The 21,726-nt window shown below is 40.4% G+C and overlaps 1 protein-coding gene across 4 annotated transcripts in view; it reads left to right on the forward strand.

Moving 5' to 3' along the window:
- The window catches only part of LOC111866533 (IQ motif and SEC7 domain-containing protein 1), a 78,699-nt gene that overhangs the window by 16,407 nt on the left and 40,566 nt on the right, over positions 1 to 21,726 (forward strand). Inside the window, exon 1 of one of the 4 annotated variants that reach the window (XM_023855569.2) lies at positions 4,852 to 5,186. The exons of the other annotated variants lie outside the window; for them this stretch is intronic. Within the exon in view, the coding sequence (XP_023711337.1) occupies positions 5,020 to 5,186 (167 nt within the window). The 5' untranslated portion in view covers positions 4,852 to 5,019. Of the gene's footprint in view, positions 1 to 4,851; positions 5,187 to 21,726 lie in introns of those variants that run through there. 4 annotated transcript variants of the gene reach the window in all.

Genomic DNA, 21,726 nt, shown 5'->3' on the forward strand with positions numbered 1-21,726 from the left:
TGCCGGCTGGTGTCTTCAGAGAAGTTTGCGTTAGTGTTTGGTGATTTTTTTCCCAAGTGACTTTATATAATTCGTCCATATTTTAATGGTTGATGCTGCTGTGAAATTTTGTTTCCTTTTGGGGAAAGCTGCAGCAGGAACGGTTATTATGCTACAAACAGGCTACAAGGAAACCGCTATCAGTAAAACCCAAATTTACGAATGGTTCTCCTGTTTCAAACGTGGTGAAATGTCAACTGATGATCAACCTCGAAGTGGACGTCCTTCGACCGCCCGAAATGATGAAAACATGACAAAAATTCCTCAAATCATTCTGGAAGATCGCCGGAATTATTATTTGGAAGTTTCGAAAACGTTGCATAACAGAGTAAGGCGGAAACGTCCCGATTTGTGGCAAACAGGTGAATGACTCTTTCATAATGACAACGCGCCTGCCCACACAGCGCTGAGTGCTGCGATTTTTGATCAAAATTGGCATGACACGCTTGCCTCACCTCCCGTACTCGCCCGATCTTGCCCCGTGCGACTTTTTTTTTATTTCCTCGGATGAAAAGAGATCTCAAGGAAAAACGTTTTGCTGATGTTGAAAAAAAAAAGACGGAAGCACTAAAAGGCATCACCAACAATGAATTTAAAAAAATGTTTTGAGCAATGGGAAAAACGTTTGGACAAGTGCATTGAATCAAATGGAGAGTACTTTGAAGGGGATTAAACTTTTTTATGTAAAAATAAATACAGATTTTTTTAAACAAATTCCGTTTTTTTGGGTCCCTCTCGTATCCCCTCCTTATAGCATTATAATCGGGGATACAAGGAAATGCTGTCCTGCAGACGATTCGATTATATTTACTGAGAATTATGCAGAATTTAAATTGGAGATTTTATTTTACCACACAGTTTAAATTCTGACAAATTTTCTATATGTTTAATATCGATCGTGAACTCCACTAACAGTGACTTTCAAGTGGGGATGCAGTGGTAGCTAAGGCCATAGCACTTAACAGGGACGTAGTGGAGAAAGGAGCCGAACTCTGTGGAATTTCGATTATTTGTAATGTCGACAGTTCTGCTGCAGTTCTATAAACTCTGTCGAAATCGAACTTATTTTGTGAGTTACCCAAGGCCTTCGTCTACCACGTACTGCAGGCCAATATAATTCTTCGACCCTGAAGATGTTAGTCATGAATGTCGGGTATTCTTGGAACGACACTACCTTACAACCCAGAAGATGGTATTTTTCGTAGTCTCCGGTGTGAGAACCTAAAATTCAGTACTCAGATTGTTATTTGAGAAGGAATCAACAAAGTTGGCAAAGCAGAATGGAATACTGAAGGTCAGATAGACGTTCTTTCTCAAATGAGTGTAGATAGAAATGGGTAACAGTTATTGGTGAAGCATAATAAGTTATTATTTTGGCAGATGCTAAGATCTGTAGTTCCATAACAGACATGTCAGCCTAGATGTGTTAACGTATGTGGAAACGAATAACACGAGTTCAGTCAACGAGAACCCCTGATATTGCAATAAATTTTGGCTTTCTACACTTATGCCGAGATTAGTTGTTTCGAATATCTTCTATATGTTTTCTAGAGGCTGGACTTAAACAAATGACAATCTAGAACGTTAAATTAAACATGAGGAAAGTAGAAATTGACGGAAGATTTCATTCAGAATTAATAGGATTGCTGGGGGATATATCCAAGCCTGGAAGTGGCACCACTGATAACGAAAGGGCTTCATGGCGTAGTGCTTAATTAGTTAAGTACAGGGACAACTTTACCTTTTACTCGGCGCTTGTTTCACAGCTTCTCTGTTTCGTCATCAATTACAGATATTAACGAAGAATTGATAAATCAATTTGCAACAATTTGAATGCAATTTCAAGTAGTTGTGTAACCAACACGGCTGTTTTTTTAATTAAGGAAGGCTTGTAGAAAGTTTATAGCTCCAACACTATTGTAGATGTATGCATATATTTTGCACCATACGAGTCCTTGAGAAAGTCTGAACACTAGATTTTATATTTCTTTTTTAAAATAATGGATATATATAAATATTTGTGAAACATCGCCTATTCCTTGCTGAAAGCTACCAGACTTTTATTAAAATACAGGGATTTATTAACAGCATGAAATTACAACTTCAGGAGACCTTCTACTTTATGGATAATATAAAAATCGTGGATGTTTTAGTGCAGCATCCTGTTGCACTGCATAGAGCTGACATTTCTTTTATGCCGTCTGCGTGCAACGTCGGTTATTAGTCACTCGTTTTTCTTTATTGACATTACATGTTTCGGCCTGACCATCCATCTTCCTCTGAGATCTGTAGTGAGTTCTGTTGGTTCCCCATGATATGCTCTGGTTGGTTTACTCCGTGAGATACTGAGTCCTCTTGCCCGAAAATAGGAATCCTTCGTAAAGAATTCGGGCCACTTCATACAGTTGTTGAAGTCTGTAAACCTTCAATCTCTAGATACCCTCGTTAACTTTGATGTTAGCATTTTCACTAATGTACCAGATGATGAAACCGTACAAGTAATCAGAACTAAGCCTCATAGCGGTGACACATTGGCGGGACGGTTTGTCTTGCAGGTCGACGCTGTCATGGAACTAATGGATGTTTGTTTGAGAACCACATATTTTTTTTTCAGGCGACGATAAATTCTTTCAAGAAAGATGGCATGACCATTGAAAGCTCTTTGTCACCCATCGTTAGCAACATCTACATAGAGCATTTTGAGGAATTGGCTCTTGAAACACAATCGCTGTGGCTTCGGTATGTTGATGACACACTGTAGTCTGGCCACATGGCCTCGATATAGCCTGGTCTCATGTATTTATATAGGTGTAGTTATACTGACATGGGTTGTCCAGTGATTGGGGTTAGGTCTGTCTAAGGGACCCAGCAAAGTAGGTATCTCCCCCCTAACCTGAGGACGGACACATCCAGTTCCCGAAACTTTGTGTTCTCTAGTTTTAGAATACCGGACGATGGACAAAATCCAAAAGTCCAACTGTTCTGAGTGTTATACACCATCGTCAGAACCCTTTAGAATCTTTTTAAATGTTCAATTTAGCCACCATATGAGCGCACAAAAGTGAAGTCTGCGGTCAGGATCGTCTTTTAGCAACTGAGTTCATCTCCGAATGTAATTCTTAAATCTGGCTTCATGTAATATCAGTTGAAGTTGCCGTCCAAGGACTCTTTGCTCCAGAGCAAGCATGCCGGTAGATTTCCTAGGACTTGGGTTATTCCTTGGCAAATTAACGCTTTGCTCTCCGCCGACCTCGCTCTTCTGGATCGAATCAAACGCAGTACCATTTTCTTTATATCACGGCGTTACGTGTTAGTAGAACTGAATCAAAATAATCACATCCCTCCTCGCCAATCGCTGAAAACTACTTTCAAAAATAATTTTTAAAGCAAAAATCCGTGTCTTTTAGTCAGCATGATCAGTCGCGAAACACGATATTGATTAGAAGAGAAATTGCTTGAATAGATCTTTTCTGCTCACTTGAATACACTAGGGTTGATTGGCAGCGACTTCAGCTGGAAGCAGCTGTTGAAACCTATTTCTGCAAGCATCAGTACACTAGCCAACCAATGCACTCTAACGGGTAGTAACTTTCGCGCTATCTTGTATACATGAGTGAAGTAAACGTATTCTTTCAGCGTTGTTTGCGCCTTAATAGACCCAGTTCTCGTGGCCGTCATGTTGATATTTTCTGTAATAGGGAATTAAAATATTTGAGATGACGTGGATTTCAAGCCCAACACGTTCAGTGATGTTTCAATAAACTACCGCCCCAAAGCCGTTTCCTGAAATAATATGTGGCATTTTCAGTTATATTCCACTTTGCTTCTTCATCATTGGCAAATCACTATACGCTGATACTTCAGCGTTCATTAGAATTATTAGATATATTGTTCTCTTGTCCCGTTTTTAGCCCACTTTCCTAATTTTGAAAAAGATGAAAGTAGGCTTATTAGATCACCATGCTGCCTGTGAATCGCTCCCTAACAACTTTCGAATGCCTGAACCAATCTGTATGAAACTTGGTGTGTATGTCATGACACCTGAACCTATCTCAACGTCGTACTTCATTAATCCTCCCATCAGTCTGTGTGTCTGTATGTATATCTCGCTATCATTGCTAGGCAACGGCTTGGTAAAATCGTTACTGCGGCAACGAATACACACGGAACACTAAAAGGACTGTTGAACGCGACGTTTTCTATGCAGCCCATGTGGTATCAAAGAAAAGTAGGTGATATTATTCTTCTCCCAGAACTTCTTGTTTCTTCCAGTGTAACGACGTCTAAGGGCTGGTCGGCTGAGGATTCAGGGTTCGATTTCCGGCAGAGGCAATAGCTTTTCTCTTTTCTACAGCGTCTAGACTGGCCTTGTGCCCCACCCAGTCTCCTATGGATACCGGTGGCTTTTCCCCCAGGGGCATCGCCATCCAGTGCCGAGGTTAATAAGACATGGATCTGTACTTCTACCCCCATTGTCTTCATGACGTGGAGCTTAAATGGAATTAAGCGCTGGGACAACTTTGCTATTACCATACTGCCCCTGTGAAAGCGTTGGATGGGAATGATTAGCGAATTCAAAGCAGATCCTCCAGTGTTGACATCGTAGTCTCCTATATTTGGCTATCGGGTTTGTGGCACGTCTTCGTTCCTTTCTTCCTGTGTTTTGCAACGGTAACGGCGATACTCGTATCGAACTGCAATACCGTATGAGGGTTGACGGTGAAAGTAGACGTGGCAAGGTATGCTTGTGAGACCACAATCAAACACTGCTGTTCCAGTTGGAAATAGAGGCGACGGTAGCGTGTGGAGTTGTGATCACGGCGTGACGCTATGGAAAAATGAGTGTTAATAGTACAAGGAGTTTACAACTTGTGAACTTTGGTTGGTGTTGTGTTTTAAAATGGAGACTTGTTCCTAGCTTTTGTTTCGCGTTTGGAATGGATGATCCTTAGTTAAGTGGGCAGTGTTTTCAATTCATAAATGCATGCAGGAAAGAACAGCTGTTCTTCTTACTACAAACATTTATCTGAGAAACGCTATGTGAATTATGCCACAAGGCTATCAGGGTGGCCACTTTTGGAAGAAATGAAACTGAAATATGTACCTCTCCTGTACGGGCCATGTTATGGATTGAATCGTCTCTATCGGTACGAATTTATGATTTTGTGTGTATTTAATTATGTTTTTCCTCAGTGACGGGACCATTAAATAGTATTTTCATTGTTTAAAATATGCTTGGGTTTGCTCATTAATTTGGTAGAATGTAATTATTTTCTGTTCTCTGTCTGAGTACTTTCCGAGATGAAATTACTATTCACACTGCTGTTCAAGCATCGGAGGCCGTTCATAGTTTATTACAAGCATGATTTAGCTCGCACTTGCTATTTTTTCTACGTTACATACTTGAATGGGTAATGTGTAATTGTGTAATCTACAAGTTCCATCGCTTGTTTCATTGTGTAGAACTATTGCATCATTATTAATATTATTAATGTATCCGAATATTAATAGTAAGTAATTTTTGAGGTTGTTATTTAACGACTCTGCCAGTGGCGGGACTATATAGCGCCAATGATGGTTAATGGATGTGGCATAATTGATGGAACGAGATTTGACAGGGGAAACCGAAGTACTCGGAGAAACCCGCCCCAGTTATCGTGCATAATGATCCACGTTGAGATGTCCCGTATTATGGATGAAAGTTTAGTAATCATATCAAAACTAACTTAAACTCTCCCCAAAATATAGACTGCCTGCATAACATATTTGTTACTGCATATTGTATCCAAGTATTGATAGAGGAGGGACGTGGTTATGCGACGGAGAGTCGGTAAATATTTGAACCTGGAAAAAACTTTTATTCCTCGACATTTCCTCCACTAACACTTATACACATGTCCCATCGCTTTACCAGTGCGTTGGAACCCGCAGCAGAAAAGTCTCTTGACTGTTGTCTAAGCCACTTCCGCATCTCCGTTTCAACCTCTTCGTCATCAGCGAAACGTTTTCCATCCAGTTGTGAACCACTTTACGCGACAAAGACTTCCAGCCTTGAACATGAAACATATATTTATGAACATTCTTTGCATTGAGTCCATTTGCCCACAAAGAAACGCACAACAGAAAGCTGCTCTTCTGTAGTATATTCCTCAGGCACGGTCGACATTTTGACTACTGCAAATAGCATCTGAACATGCACCTGCTCGTCTGCTACCTAGACTCATGAATCTGGATTGTGCCATTACGTACGTCACTCTGAAAAATTTCAACCTACAGTAGTCCATCTGCGAGTGGATTCCGAAAGTGCATTAACATGCACACTAACATAGCTAACTAACACGAACATTCCTCCACAATAAATGTTTCGGCCGCATACGGCCACCATCAGGTGTCTTCTATCTTGCTAAAATTGTTGCACTGTATGACAAAATTTCGTATCGCGTGTGAACACGATATTTTCTTCAACATCTTGAAGTACATTTGAAAACTCTTCTCCATTCATATTTTATTTTCCACGTATATTTCTGCTTTTCCGTTTATCATAACTTTGATACAAGGTAGCTTAAAGTATTAATATGTTTGTTGTGTGATCACTAGATTTTCCGACACGCCAAATCGCGGAATTGATTTTCCATCCCTCCGGTAATTAATTTGAATACAATAGACATGAATATTTAAACTGCTTATATCGAACGTCCTTCAAATTTTGTGACATCTCCCTTGTCATGGCCCATCTTAATAAGGGAAAATGTTACTCTGTCTCTCCTCACCCTCACCCATTCACGTTTCACACCACCGAATGTTGCATTATGGATTTACGTTGTGCATTAAAACCTCTGTATGACGTTTCCACCCTCTTCGGATTAGTTTAACAAGTGAGGAACTCTGCTCTATGTGTGTGTGTGTTTGCGTGTATACAGCGTGTACTCGTATGTAATGTTCCAGATCTTCCCAAAATCTCTTACTAAACTGTTTTCTCTTTTTTAGCCTACTTTCCTTACTTCGGAAAAAATAAATATCGGCCAATGAGATCACCTTTTTGTCTGTGTGTCAGTATATGTATCTCCCCCTAACAACTTTTGAACGCCTGAACAGATCCTTATGAAACTTGATACATATGTCACCTGAGGCCGTCTGAACGGCATACTTCGTAAATCCCTCGCGTCAGGGGTTCCCAAACCTAGGGTCGCGAACTCCTAAAATAATCAGACGAATTTTAAGCCTAAAGTAATTGTTATGGGTAGAAAGTACACTCATTCCCAGATTAAATGTAGTAGTAAATACTATCTTATGAATCTACGGCGGTTTGCTGGGTTGTTGAGCATGTAGAAGTGCTGGGGCGTGAAGCCGAGTGTAATTTCGGATTTTGAGTGGTGAACGGAACGGTTTGGGAACCATTAGTTTTTTTTTATTGCTAGTGGGGTGGGACTAAGTCCCTTGAACTGCGGCCACTTCTGGCCTATTGTACCAGCCCCAGATGATAGGCGAGGGTGATTGTGGAGCAATTGGTGGAATGAAGATTGGCAGGGGAAACCGAAGTACTCGGAGAAAACCTGCCCCAGCACCACTTTGTCCACCACAAATCCCACTTGACCAGACCCCGGGATCGAACCCGGTCCGCCGCGGTGGGAAGCCAGCGACTAACCGCTTGAGCTCTGGCGCGGCCAACCATTAGTTTAGTCTATTAGTTGTAGATTGAGACCGATATATGAAATGATTCGGTTTAGTAATGTAATATTTCATATGTGTGTTAGCAGCTCTATAATCGGATGTTAACAGTTCACACATAATTCATTTTGATGGACTCACTCTACATTGGGACGTTAAACCTCTTTCATATATTTGGGTTCCCACAGATTTCTAATTATACTGATCGCTGATTTAAATTTTGAATATAGAGATATAAATTTTAAATGAAAATTTTAGGTTATATGGGAATATGCCGTTAATAACTTATTTCATTAACATAACTATATTAGTTGAGGCTAATGAGAGATTGTATAGCACTACTGGCTCTTAGAAAGCATAGGTCCTACATTTTCCATCTTCTTGCCTAATCTGAATAAGACGTTGGTCGGTCCAGGTATTTCAGTAAAATGAATATAAAGGTCTTCTGGGACGTGACGCCTTGCAGTTTAGTAGATAGCTACCAACGTTTCGGAGGAACCTGCTACCTGTGTCATCTGGGTTCCAGCATAGCAGAATGGTTGGTTACTGCCTTGACTAATGGGGTTTGATTCCTGACAGGAGCAGAAATTTTACCCTGCGTCGCTACGTTCATTCTGGCTCTGGGGTTCACCCAATCTTCTGCCTAATGGCCGCCGGAGAGCAAAGTTACTGGAACGCGAAGCCGATTCCTCCCTTTTATCTAGTGCCGAGTTTAAGAATGTGTATAACCGCCCACAAGCCTAAATGGTATTTCATCAAGTTATTCTCAATAATTTTATAATAATTACGCAGAGTGTGACATAGCCCACCTCTTGCACACACGAAGCTGCCTGTTTCACAGATGGACCACACACACAAAAACTCCAGATGGCCCCCTGGTGATTTAATTAAGCAGTTCCTGGAATTTTGGTTCAAGAGGCACTCGGCGACTCACTTTGGAAATTTGACTCTTGACAGTTTCTGCTAGTCTTAAGTCACACGAAGGCGTGCCAGGAGGGGACGCTGTGGCCAGCATACATCATTACCTTTCAAAAGTTACGTTAGGTCATTAAAGAAAAAATTTGCCTCTAGAGTAAAAATGATTGGAAGTAGCGGATTCAGAGTCAACTCCCTTATTTCAAATCTGACCAATCCTCAAAAGTCGAGGGTGTGACTTGGGAACTTCGCGGAAACTGGAAAGGCTCACATCTCTTCAGAAAAACAGTCTTCAAAAACTCATCAAACAGGCATCAAATAGTCTTCAAATACTCTTCAAACAAAAAAAAAAGTGGTGGTCCAGCTAGGAACAGTTGTTAGTGTTTGGTAGTTCACCTTTGAAAGAAGTGCCAGCACCTGGTGAATTGTGTATGTGAACTGTGTTTTGTTTTACACTTTCTTCACAAAGAATAAATTATACTCACATGCAAAGTGCAAGTGTATCATTAGACGCTTCTGCCTCCCTGTCTGAACGAGGCCCGTACAAAAGATCCTGAGATAGTCTCATCTCTACCTTCTGAGGTAAAGAAAATTCACCTGTGTTCTTTTGGCAAAGAAGTATCAGCAACAGCCGCTGCAGGTGGAAGCCAGGTGAAGGAACAGGAAGGTAAAGGGGGACGGCGACAACAAGAAGGTGACACCCAACATAAAGGGCACTATACAGAGAGAGCGGTTACATGTGGGTAGCTTAACCTTCACTCTCCCTATATCCTTTCACGCCGTGGTGCCTGGGCACAGGGAACTTTACTTTTACTTTTGCCTTGTACATGTGCTACAAATGTCATGTCTTCAATGCTTGTTGGTAGGGAGACTTCCTGAATGGAGGCTTGCCGTCCGGATCTGCTTTAATGGACAATTCGTATGTCGTAGGTACGATCGGGAAATATCCGAAATATCCGTTGCGGTGGAATCAGACCCAGCTCTTCCGAAAGTCAAATATACATGCATCCAACAAGTGCCATTTTTACTGTTTATAAATGACGTAATTCTGTTTTTTGATCTCATTGATGACAACGACGTTTGTGGATGCCGCCGCCGTCGTGGCTATGACGTCAGCCAGGGGCAGGCCTCAAATACGAAAGGCAGGTCGTGTCTCATGTTAAACCGTATTTCTAGGACATTACTGAGATGCGGTACAAATAATTTGCATATTTCGTGGCTGAATGAACTTAACAGGACCACGGCTGTTGCCTTTCCACCGAACACTTTGGTATATCAGTAATGCTCTTGGCTCGTATGTCAGAGGTGCTTGGTTCGATTCTCGGCCGAGACATTGGCTGTCCTGATAGGATTTCCTCGAGTTTGCCAGCTCCAGCAAGCAAATGCAGGGATGGTACCTCGAGTAGGCAATGATAGCTTATTTCCGAATTCTTTCTAATTCTGTCATTCTACCATTTGACGCCGTATAGACTAGCTGCTGACAGCGCCGTAAAATCGCCTACTACTCACTTTGGTTCTCTGGCAGAGAGTATGGAGTATACTGCCTTTCGCGATATAACGCCGTTTAGTCCGGTAGAAAGTTACAAACTTTTCAGAATAAATTGCTGTCACCATCGGCAAGGTGAAGCGAGAGGCAACAATTCTCACCTAAACGGTGGAAATAATCTACTATGCTACACGGCGTGACACCCCAAAAGACGTATGCTTGTTGGCTATGCGTTACAGGTACGAAATTTCCTACAAGCTAGGGAGACGAAATTTTAATGTGCTCTCCAGATAAGTGGGTTTTGGACTGTTATTTTGTGTAGGCCAAGGGGGCTGTAATTTTGGGCTTAACTCTCGACAAACGAAAATTCAAATTGTATTATATATCGTAAACTGCGAAATTATTTCTTGAATTTTATTTTAATGTGTTTATTGATGTATCTTCACAGTCACGCAAACCCTACATGTTAAATATTCGGAAATAATACGTATGTTCACACACATATAGACTGTATAATTAAACACGTATACTTTTCTAATTCATATCTATCTTTTATTTGCCATCAGAAATTGTGAACTAGGCCTACGCATAAAGAAAGACTGGCTGAGAAAATGATTACAAGAGAAAGGCCTTCACCATGTGATAACACTAACTGTAGGAAGTGTAGACTTATATTGCGTTTTTTAAAAGCGTCTTTAATTTACTTCGTTGCTCTGTAATTGGCAAAAATATTCTGAATTCCTCGCAACACTTCAGGTGGGAGCTTAGCGTAAGAGTGTTTTTTTTTTCGCTTCTCTCCCTTATTAAGCCGAACGGATGCGCGGACGGTGACGTTTCACATCCCTTCGTGCGAGTAGTACTGAAATTGCCAAAAGTTCACTACCAGGTGTTTTCTACAAATGGCGCGCGTTGTTCATAAAACACTTTGTACACGGGATTGTCGAAGTGTTCAGGCAACTTCAAAAGCAGAACTGAAACTTATAATATCTAATTAGGATATATCCCATCGGTACATATAATTCAATGAAATATATAGCAGGGCCAAATGTGTGCCTTTTTTTCCTCTCTCTACCCACGGAAGGAAATGGGATCGACCAACTCATTTCATCAATACGGGCGACGCCGTGGGGTGAGATTCACGCAGTCGCGTAGCTCAGGGTTGTTAATAGGCTGTCGGAGGGTCCGCGATGCGTGCACTGTCAAGTTCGGCCGCATGGCACTTCTTTGTAAATGAAGAGCGTGTGTTGCTAGTGGTGCCAGCACTAGTGTACAATTATTCTTTAGTATATATTACTTAAAAATTACTTCTTTTGTTGCTGTTTACATAAATGTCATATTCTGATTTTTCCATCACCAGAAAGGTAATAGCAGCCACAACATTATAGAAAAGGAAATTGTAATAATATTAGGAAGAATGGCGGAGTATTAAAAGAAACAACAGTGCCCATGAAGGTATATTATTATTATTATGCTTTTTCTTTGCGGTGACACATTAGGCCTGTATGTGACCAATTATCGCACTATATGTAGATCCTTACTTCACCCACTCTGTAAGGCTGCGTTATGCCTATTTGTTTGTAAGGGATTAAGCTGTTAGTCCAGAATTATAAATTGTTTGTGTTTATTGCGTGCAGGTGCAGACTGTTGGAAATGTATTTGTAAAATCATACATAGTTGTAAAATATAATGATGCCCTAAGTAATGTGGAGATAGCAATTTCTGACAGAAGAATAATTACAGAGCTAGAAAATACATAAGCAAGGCATATTATATTTTTATTTGACAAATGTACATTAAAACATTAACGAAAGTAGCCGAATATTTTGATCAGGATTCTTGATGTTGAGCCAGTTTATACAGCGAAGCCAGTGGCAAGGTGGAAGTATCAGTATCTTATAAATATAATTTTGTAACCTCACTATTTTGACAACCATTACCATATATTTTTTGCATTTAAGAGTAGACAGTATTGAAGCGATACACGAAATGAAGTATGTTTGAAATAATATGCAGTGCATAGACCTATATGAAGTTCCAAGGTTGGCACTCCTTCCATATCCAAGACTACAATCTGTCAACGCAGGAGCTCCACACTACTTTTTGCCGTATTACTTTTCTGCCCTCATCACTTGTCTTTATGTACAAGTGATTTTCTTAATTAAATTGCGCGTTTGAATGGTTGTAAGTAATGAATATACAAGTACATTCCTTCACAACATATTGGTGGACTTACGTTACGTTAATTACATTACGTGTTTTTACTATAGGACTGTTAAGCTCTATTTTGACCTAGAAATCGCTCTTGTCTTTCGGTCGATACCAAAATTAAGTATCTGAATGAAGTTAATTATGAACCATAGTACGATTATGATGGCTTCCGTAGCAGCAGTTATTGTTGTCACCTGCAAATTCGTCTTTATAAGGATTAGCACTAGGAGCATTCTGTGTGCAATTCAAATGCGTGATCCTCTATGCATGAATGAATGACGTTTCTTCCAGATAGTATGTATTGTGTTAATTCGCAGTGAACTTAAGCGGCATGTATGGGCGATTTCGGCGTCAGAACTTCTCAAAATAGCAGAGTCATCGGCCTAATGCAATTTTTAAGTTGTATTGAAGTGTCCTTTTTCGTGTCAGGAAGATTGACACTTTAATAAGTTTCTTAGTTGTCTGGCTTTACGAATGCAATTTCAATCTTCTATGAATATTCCATGTACTTTGCATACTAATTTTATTGTATGCGTTTAGACCTGGGAATAGCATATGGAATTATCACTTAAGGATTTCTCATAAAACACTCAAGGGCGACTTTTTATCGTATCATGGGGCAGAGGTTAACTGACGAACTAATGACTAGTTTGTCAGTTTATGTAGTTCTAGGAAACCGCAGCAAGTTCATAATGTTTCTGGAGATTGACTAGTTAGCGCTGTAAGTTCATGAAAGCCAAGGCCAATTATAAAATGAACTTAAAATCTGGAAACATTATTCTTTCGCTTCTCCTAGCCTTTCAGCTCTCAATGCATATTGTAGTCATCATCGCAATGAATCATATTTGTATGTGAGTTGCGTTTAAATTACGGTGGAAACAGTAGGTTCTAATGCCCCATAATAGACGAATTTGTTATTCTCGTAACTTCAATAGTCAGGGAGTTGTGATGTAATGCGAAATGCTGCGAATTCGTCTAAAATTGAACATTGGCTCGTGAATCGGAAGGTACTCGTCCAGAGGATGTAGTTTACATCATTTCTTGTTCATTTAACTTGCGTAGCTAATTAATGTTTATGGGTTTACATCTGCATTTGACACTGTTTATGACTACTAGCATTATTAGCGTGACGATGGTTTGATGGGCATTTGAGAGCCAGATATTGGATCGTTGGCTCGGTGCTGGATCTACCTCGGCATTCCGGGAATAATTTGGAAGGGCCACTACCCTTCTGGATCGGACCCTGGGCATTAGAAATATTAATACTGAATATTCACTGTCTGGTGGTAACTCGCTTATGTATTGTTCAACGGTCTGCATTTACTTTACATCGATTTGGCTGGTGTATTATCTCCTTGTGGTCCAGTTTCCGGTGGGGGGAGCGTGACTGGGAAATACAGCGGTCTGCTACTCATTGAATTTTACAGGAATTGGCCCATTTTCATGACCGCGTCTATGGTCTAGTGGTCAGAGTTCCTACCTACAGATCCAGAGGTCCGGGTTCGATTCCCGTCGCTATCAGATTTTCTGAGAAGTAATGGGTCTGGAACGGGGTCTGCTCAGGCTCGTGAGGATAATTGAGGAGCTATTTCAAGGAAATAGCGGCTCCGGTCTAGAAAACCGAAATTAACGGCCGTGGGGACAAGCGGCGGTCGCTCAGTCGGTCGGTATAGTTCGCTTGTGGACTCAAGCCACGGAGTTTGTTTTTGCCCATTTTCATAAATCTCTGAACATCACTCCATACCAGGTCACTCACGCTTCGTGCTTCTTATCATTCATTACTTTCAAGGAGCCAAACCCGACCTCTGAAGAGGCAACAAAACCAGCAGAATTCCGAATAGCATCCTGAAACACCTTATTAATGGAGCTTTTAAATATATGCGACTTCGTTGAGGCAATTTTTATCTAAAGCGATTAAAAACGAAACACGGCTCGATCTTTGCGATATACCCGTCAGTATTCCTGATTTAGAGGAAGGGATGGTAATATGAAACTCCTTTAGATTTTTTGCTTCTCACGTGTGTATTGCTTAATTTATTCTGAATAAATAGACACCATCGGATAGGAAATTTAATTGGCTTTCAGAAATTTTTACGTAAGTAATTTCAGAAATTTTTAAGTTCTAGCTGGAAGAAAGTTCTCGTGATATGGAACGCCATTACATTATCCGCATAAAAGAGCTTAAAGAGAGCCGAAAGGATAAAGTATTTAATTTACTCCTTTTATGAGAAATTGAGTTATTTAATCACAAAAAAAGGGAACTGTTGTAATAGGCCTACGAAACTTTGGATCAAGAGAAAATCTACATGCGTGGCAGGAATACCTCCGCCATTAATACTTACATGCAGTCATTCTTAAGCATAACTGAAGCAGGTAAACTAAATCCATATAATGTGCAGCCTTCAGTAATATACGGTTCCGTATTAGCAGCACGGCCATATTGACGTATAACGTAGAAACTTACATTACCACGAAGAGCGCCAACAGTCATGTGTATTTCAAATTTTGCTTCATATGCTACATGTGCGCTTAAGAAGACGAGAGAGAAATAGAGAGAGCAATGTGTATTTCTCGTATTATGTTGAAATTATGTTTGAAATTTTCAAATAATGCCCCCAAAAATAAACAGCTCTAAAACCAGCAGCATTGCAAGAAGAGCCCAAAAATTGTTACTGATAGTCAATAGCTGGGTTTCAGCATGTAGCCGTGGCAGGAGATCGGGGTCCCGTATTACCCGCGTATTTAATATTATCACCACTTCTTCTGTATTTCTATGGTCGTGGGTTCGATCCTCGATCCCGAGTTTTCATGTTCTGACCGAAGCGTTTCATAGTTTACCTTATTCCCTGAATTCAAATTTTAGGGCAATAGACTACTTGAAAATAGGCCGTGATCTCTGTCCACATCATAGGTATTTTATTTTTTATAATTATACTGACATTCGGCCCCTAAAATTTATTAAGTCAGCAAATCGTCATTGAATGAACCAGAAGCAGTGGCATAACGAAGACACGAAATATTTTCGATTCCATGAAAATAATTGATTAAAAGTCGTGAGACATGGTATTTCGTATGTTAGGAGATTACGAATGTGATAGAAATTGTGAATGAAAATTTTCTTTTGTTTGTCGATGAGTCTAGCCTTCATTAATTCGGGCCCCGCCCTGAATCTTTGGTATGATTTTGACGTCCACATCCCGCTGAATTACTACTAGCGCCATGTGGAAGCTGCTTCCTCACGCGAGTGAAACAGGTAGACTAAACAAAAGCTTGCAGGGGTTCTACGACTGTTGCTGGAGAACGTTAAGAGCATCGTGACGCACTGCATCACCGTAACGAATGCCCTAAGCCAGAGGAGTATGGGAGTGCCTTCCGACTCTAATTGAAGCTTCCGTATTGGATTGCAAGTGTTATCTTTATTATAAACTCTGTAACCAGTGCACCGCATTTAGAAACATTTTACGTTATCAGAGTGCTCCCTGAAATGGTTTGCTCATGTAGAGCGACCGCTTGTCATGACGGCGTGGCATTTCCATAGGTTCCATATATATGAGATGGCCTCCAGATATACTGTGCCTGAAACAGCTTTGAGTGGTCATCATAATCAGGCAGAGATATAGATCGTTGCATATTTATTAGAAAATCACTGGATTCTCTTTTCAACATATGATGACAACCAGAATACATTACTGTCTGTTTCGTCGGAACCGAAGTTTTCATCTGTAACGCGGCCTTATCAGTGTGTGATGCATCTTCAGAGACGCTTTATACAGGCAACGTGCAGTGAATAAGCAGTCGTTGATAGCAGACAAGGGATAGCCTTCCTGGTTGGTGGGTGGCTTGGGGAGTTCGTAAAACAAATACGGAGTTATTTGTGCTTCATTGTCTTTGTAATTGATTCGAATGTAATGAACGTTTATTGTACTGTAGAACATACATAGTATCCAATAGGACTGGTGAGTAGGAAAGGATTTGGAAGGAGAATGTCGTGGCGTGTTTTAAGTTATTATCCCGGTGTTAACTAGGAGAGACTTTCCTGCTCCGTGACAGGCCTTTGGACAGGCATGTTGTTGTTGTTGTTGTTGTTGTTGTTGTTATTGGAGAGGGTGGGTTTCCCCATGCACTTAGACCAGTATTGGTCCATTGTGCTTCCCTCTATGATATTCTACCAGTCTCTATACCCTACCGATATTGGTGCGTACCATCAATCCCGACCGAGCCAGCGAGTTTGGCTTCTACTGACTTAGCGGTATCTATAATGCTTCCCCCATCTGTCAGAGGCGTTAGAGACTACTGTTGGGCGAGAAATGTCCTTGAATTTGGCTCAGTTACCTCCTTTGGAGATATGAGGTTCTTTTACGTGCCGTAAAGCTACGACACGGGACCCACGGCTTAAAGTCCCTCCCGGAGGACTTGTTCCCTGAATTTTTCCGCCCTTAAAAATTCCACGACCTCCGCCGGGTTTGAACCCGCGTACCTTGAGTCACGAGGTGGGAACGTTACCCCTAGACTACGGAGGCCGCTGACAGGCATGTTACTTACGCATGTATTATTAAACTACAATATAGGCCTATTCGCTGTATGTAATGAACTGAATTCATGAGCAGCGTTGACTTGGTGCATTTCGTGTTTCGAACTTAGTCGTGTTACGGTGTCGTCACTTAGTTTTTGGTGTCTAGGAGGCATTCGGTTCGAATTCATTGTTATACCGACATTTGTCGTGGCTTTCATCAGCGCATCCAGACATTCCGGGATAGTGCCTTAAAATAGGACACTACCGTTTTCTTCAACACCTATTCCAAATGATCAGTCATAATAATCCATTTCGCATCGAAGTTGTATGACCCATGCACACACCATTATGTAAACAGGCAAAATGAAAAATCTTGGTGCAGTATGGTACAAAGTCGTCTACACAAACACACAAATAATCCTTTCTCAAATACAAGTATTTACAAGGTAATTTTATTATTGTAAGTTCTTAAATACACAGTGGAGCATGCATGTTTTCATAAATATCACTACGTGAGGGCTTGAAGTTTGTATCATATAACGTAGGGCATATCAAGCTAGATGGGTACTAGTTAAACTAAAGAATTTCTGCTTCGTTTCAGTTATTCACAGAGTCTCGATTTATAAGCATTCCAATGTCTATCACAATTCTTGAACGAAATTTAGGACATTTGAGAGGCTAACTGAATCAGTATACCAGACCGGCCCAGGGTCCATAGCATTTTATCCAGTGGGTGCAGAGGGGCCTTCCCGCGAAAGTAAATTGGCCGAGGCATGAAACTGACCACTTACCTCCATCAAGTGCTGAGGTTAATGCATGAATATACGTGTACACTCCCTTACTTCTCCATTGCGTGGTGCTTTAATTAAGCACAGGTACAATTTTATCGGTGCCTAAATAAATAGTGGTTGTGTGTCTGATGTAAATTCCCCACCAAGACATGTTCTGCTGACTCCTTACTGAGAAAGCTGGCTGAGGTGGGAATATTTCTGACTTGTATATGGCAGGTGCCTCGTTCGAATATTGGCCGGGAAACCGATTTTCCTTATTGATAGTTTCATGGTTTTCGTCAGCCCTTCCACGCGAATGTCGTAATAGTGCCTTAAAATAGGCTGTGACCAATTCCTTCCACATCTTTTCCAGTTCATTATTCATTAATCAGTCTGCCATTCGACGCTATGTGCTCTTATTTACTGACTTCGTTAAATAAACCTTAATTAAAAAAATATTTTCGAAACTTCATATTTTACGTCTCAATTTATTTATTTTTCTTTGTAGACAGTTTTTTGCACCGTGATGTTCACCACCCCAGAAGTTAACTTCTCAACTATTTTCGGTGTTCGGAGTACCGACGTATCATGTAGTTGCAGTCGTGATTGAATTGTGGCCTCTTCTATGTGGAACCTTTGATGGAGAAAACAGATACACACTTCTGCACACTTATGTGTAGTACGAGTAGCGTTTTCCCAAGATGGCCATCTGCCATTGTTTTATTTCGTGCATAAACTGAAGGTCATACCGGTTCTCTCGGTTACTGGGACTTCCCAGTCTACGTGTACGTTTATTGTCCATTGATGTAGATGCAGTTGAGTATCATTGAAGTGTTGAACATGTTTATTCAGTACGAATTATTTACATATTTTTATTTGACCGAATTAATCATGTCAGTACCTGCTGCAAAGTGTGGTGCTTTGCGAATATACTTCGTTACGTAAGCCCTGATATTCATGCTTTTGAGAAGTGGATAAAAAGGAAAGCTATCCCTGTACCAGACCGTGAAGACCCATAGGGTTGTGAGACATCGAGGGTCCCACATCATCTAGACAATCAGCTCAAAGATGGTGGTAGGGTTGTCAGCCTTACGCGCCGGCCGCGCTTTACTCCAGGAAAATTATTTAATTAATTCCTGGTACTCATTTCTGTTAGAGGCTGAGTCAGTCCCAGGGCCATAGTGCGGCTGGAAGGATTAGGTCAATTGAAAATAATCCAGTGACCTCATCGGGGCTTGAACCCGCGACATTCCGATTTGTAGCATAGCTAAATTAAAATTCTCATGAATTTTGTTCTGGTGTCGAATTGATCTGCACGAAAAAATTCTGTACACGTCCTAACTCTTCTACACTATCGTCAGGTAGTATCGTGAAGTGAAATGATCTGTAATAGGATAGGCAGATCGAAACAGGAATAATGAAGTTATGTTGTACCTTCAGATTCGTCGGAATGTTGTTACTTAGATCTGTGAAGCGCGTCGTGGTTGACACAGTTGCTTCAAGTATGGTGCATTCTAATAAAGGTATTCCGATTGCACGTTCGAACCCCGTCCAGAGCTTGCTGCGAGTGTTCCTGCTCACCCTCGTTATGAGAGAGTTTGTAAGCTAATTCTGGAAGGTGAGGATATTCGCAGTCAATGGTTCCTTATGAAGAAGTCCTAAATACACAAACGATAATATGAAGGAAAATATGCGACTTTATTTTTGCGATCTGAATTTTTTTTTATTGAAGGTCGTAGGTGTATTTGGTTGCTACATTAACTGGCTGTTTCTTCTGAAAGGGGCTAGATTTAGAATCATGAATTATTACGGAGTGTATATTTGTGCCTTGTTCTCTTGGAAAGCATGACAACGACACTGAACCTCTGGTCACAGTAATCTGGGCTGGAATGGGAAGCGAATACGTGAACCTCCGAGCTAGATAACTTTGAATAATATGTGAAGTAAATTGAAATTCTTCAGTCAGTAAGCGATTACGCAGACCTGAATGTCGTGACATATTCATATTCAATATTTTGATGTCTCTTACCTGCATAGCGTTCAGTGAGTGCGCTAACAATAGTATGAGCGTTAAAACATGTAGGCTAGGCCTACTCGTTTTGCAGTTTTACACCATGTACAGTCTACTTGATGCTTTTATTTTTAAGCGTTTGTAGGATTCCTGAGTTGGAACGTGCCAGAGGCTCAAATTCGTCACGGAAAAGAAGAACGTTTACAGTAGTGTCCTGTAATTAAGCTGCTGTCTTAAAGCCCATATTATTCTCTGTCATGCATCGTTCTCCGACTAATAATAAATGATGGTGCGTGATAATGAAAGGATTACTGTTACAGAAACGGTACCTCCATAATTATTACGGCCAGTGGCCTTTGTTAGTTTCGTTCCGTTGCCTGCAACAGTTACATAGTAATAATATTCATATCACGGCATGATGGACATTACGTGCACATATTCTTAAGTATGAATAGCCATACTAATCTTTATCAGAAGGTAAATAGGTGTAGGTGTAACTACTTATGTTGTAAACCACATATAAATTACACGGGCTATGGGTACACGACGTGTGGCAGAGTAGTCGATCGTGGCCTATTTAAAAGTATCATTTTAGCATTTATCCGACGAACTGAGGAAGATGATAAATCTTCTTTTGATCATTCCAGTTGGTGTAAAAATCTTGAATGTCCCGAATTCAAAGAACGAGTTCATACGATTCCTCTTATCATTACATCGTGTCAGCTTGTAAGTTTGTGAGTTTAATGGCAAATCTGTTTACCGTCCAGATAATGCCAGGTCTCTGTAATCGAACTTTATTCAACAAGTAGAGCGCCATTAGACAATATCCACAGTCAGTTCAAACCATTCCATTTCTGACGTTTCTGATTCTATTAGCGATTCCATCTAGCTATTCTAGAGCAATATTAGAAATAACTGTTGAGGTGGTATCATCTAATTTCTTGATTCGTTGTGAACTGATATATAACAGATGTTTTCACACAGACATTTATACACTGTCTCATACATACACTTTGGAATTGAACTTACAATTATTTTAATACTCCAGGTGTAAAACGCAACTTTCCTCAGAACAAGCCATACACTTCTTAAAATCTGTAAATATCCCGTCACAAGTCTGAGTTAGATCACATGAAAGCAGAATAGACCGCATGGCCTAATGCTTCACAGGATAATAACGGTGGTGACAGTAATGATGAAATAGCTGTCGTGGTGTCTGTTTCATTCCTATCTTGTGTAATGATTGTCCATCGTAACCATCGGAATAAGTATTCATCGCCAATAAAATCGTTCACGAGAAGTGGGTTACCTGTATTATACCCTTTTTAAAGAGGTATAATAATAGGATCTTTTCACTGTTGTAAATCTGCATCATTCCTTATAGCATCTGTAGGTGTAAATTGATGGATGCAAATTCCGGCTACCAGATATGGAACTGCACCATGACCAGTTCACTTACTTGAACACTTGGTTCTGATAATGCTGGTTCGACAGTATGTATTGCAAACTTTCAGCACATTTCAGCTGCTTCAATATCAGTAGCTTAGTAGGTCACTCTCTCTTAATCTGCTTACGTTACTTGAAAATTCAGAAAGCTATTTTTCGTGCATCTATACAAATCTGTCATTTTTCTTGTGTTTCTTTCCTACCCATTTTCTGTGTCTTTTGGACAATGTCATTTTTATGCATCAAGATGCAATTAAATTAATTTTTTAGTCTGTCATAGGCCTGTCAGTCTCCATTAAATCTGATGTACCTGTAACCGTTGCAGTGTTGATTTAGCTTTGTTTTACTACATAACCCTTCAAGAGTCTACGATTTATTATGGTGCATTTTAGGTGTTCTGTACTTTAGCTTAAACGTTTATATCATCATATACAGCTCTAGGACTATGATTTATTTTTGCGCATTTTATGAATATCATCACACTCCGTATTATCTTCTACAATTTCGCGTGGGTTTTGAGGTGTAGACTGGTAATTTTGTTTCCATAGATCTTTATTTTACAGGAAAGTCTTCTTTCTTTTATCCTCACCGAATCTTCTTTCACCGCTTTAGTTAACAGTGCACAACTTTCAGTTTCGTTTAAACTGACACACTTTCTGTAGGGTTCTTT

Source organism: Cryptotermes secundus, unplaced genomic scaffold (assembly GCF_002891405.2).
Source record: "Cryptotermes secundus unplaced genomic scaffold, Csec_1.0 scaffold401, whole genome shotgun sequence".
Classification (NCBI taxonomy): Eukaryota; Metazoa; Arthropoda; class Insecta; order Blattodea; family Kalotermitidae; genus Cryptotermes; species Cryptotermes secundus.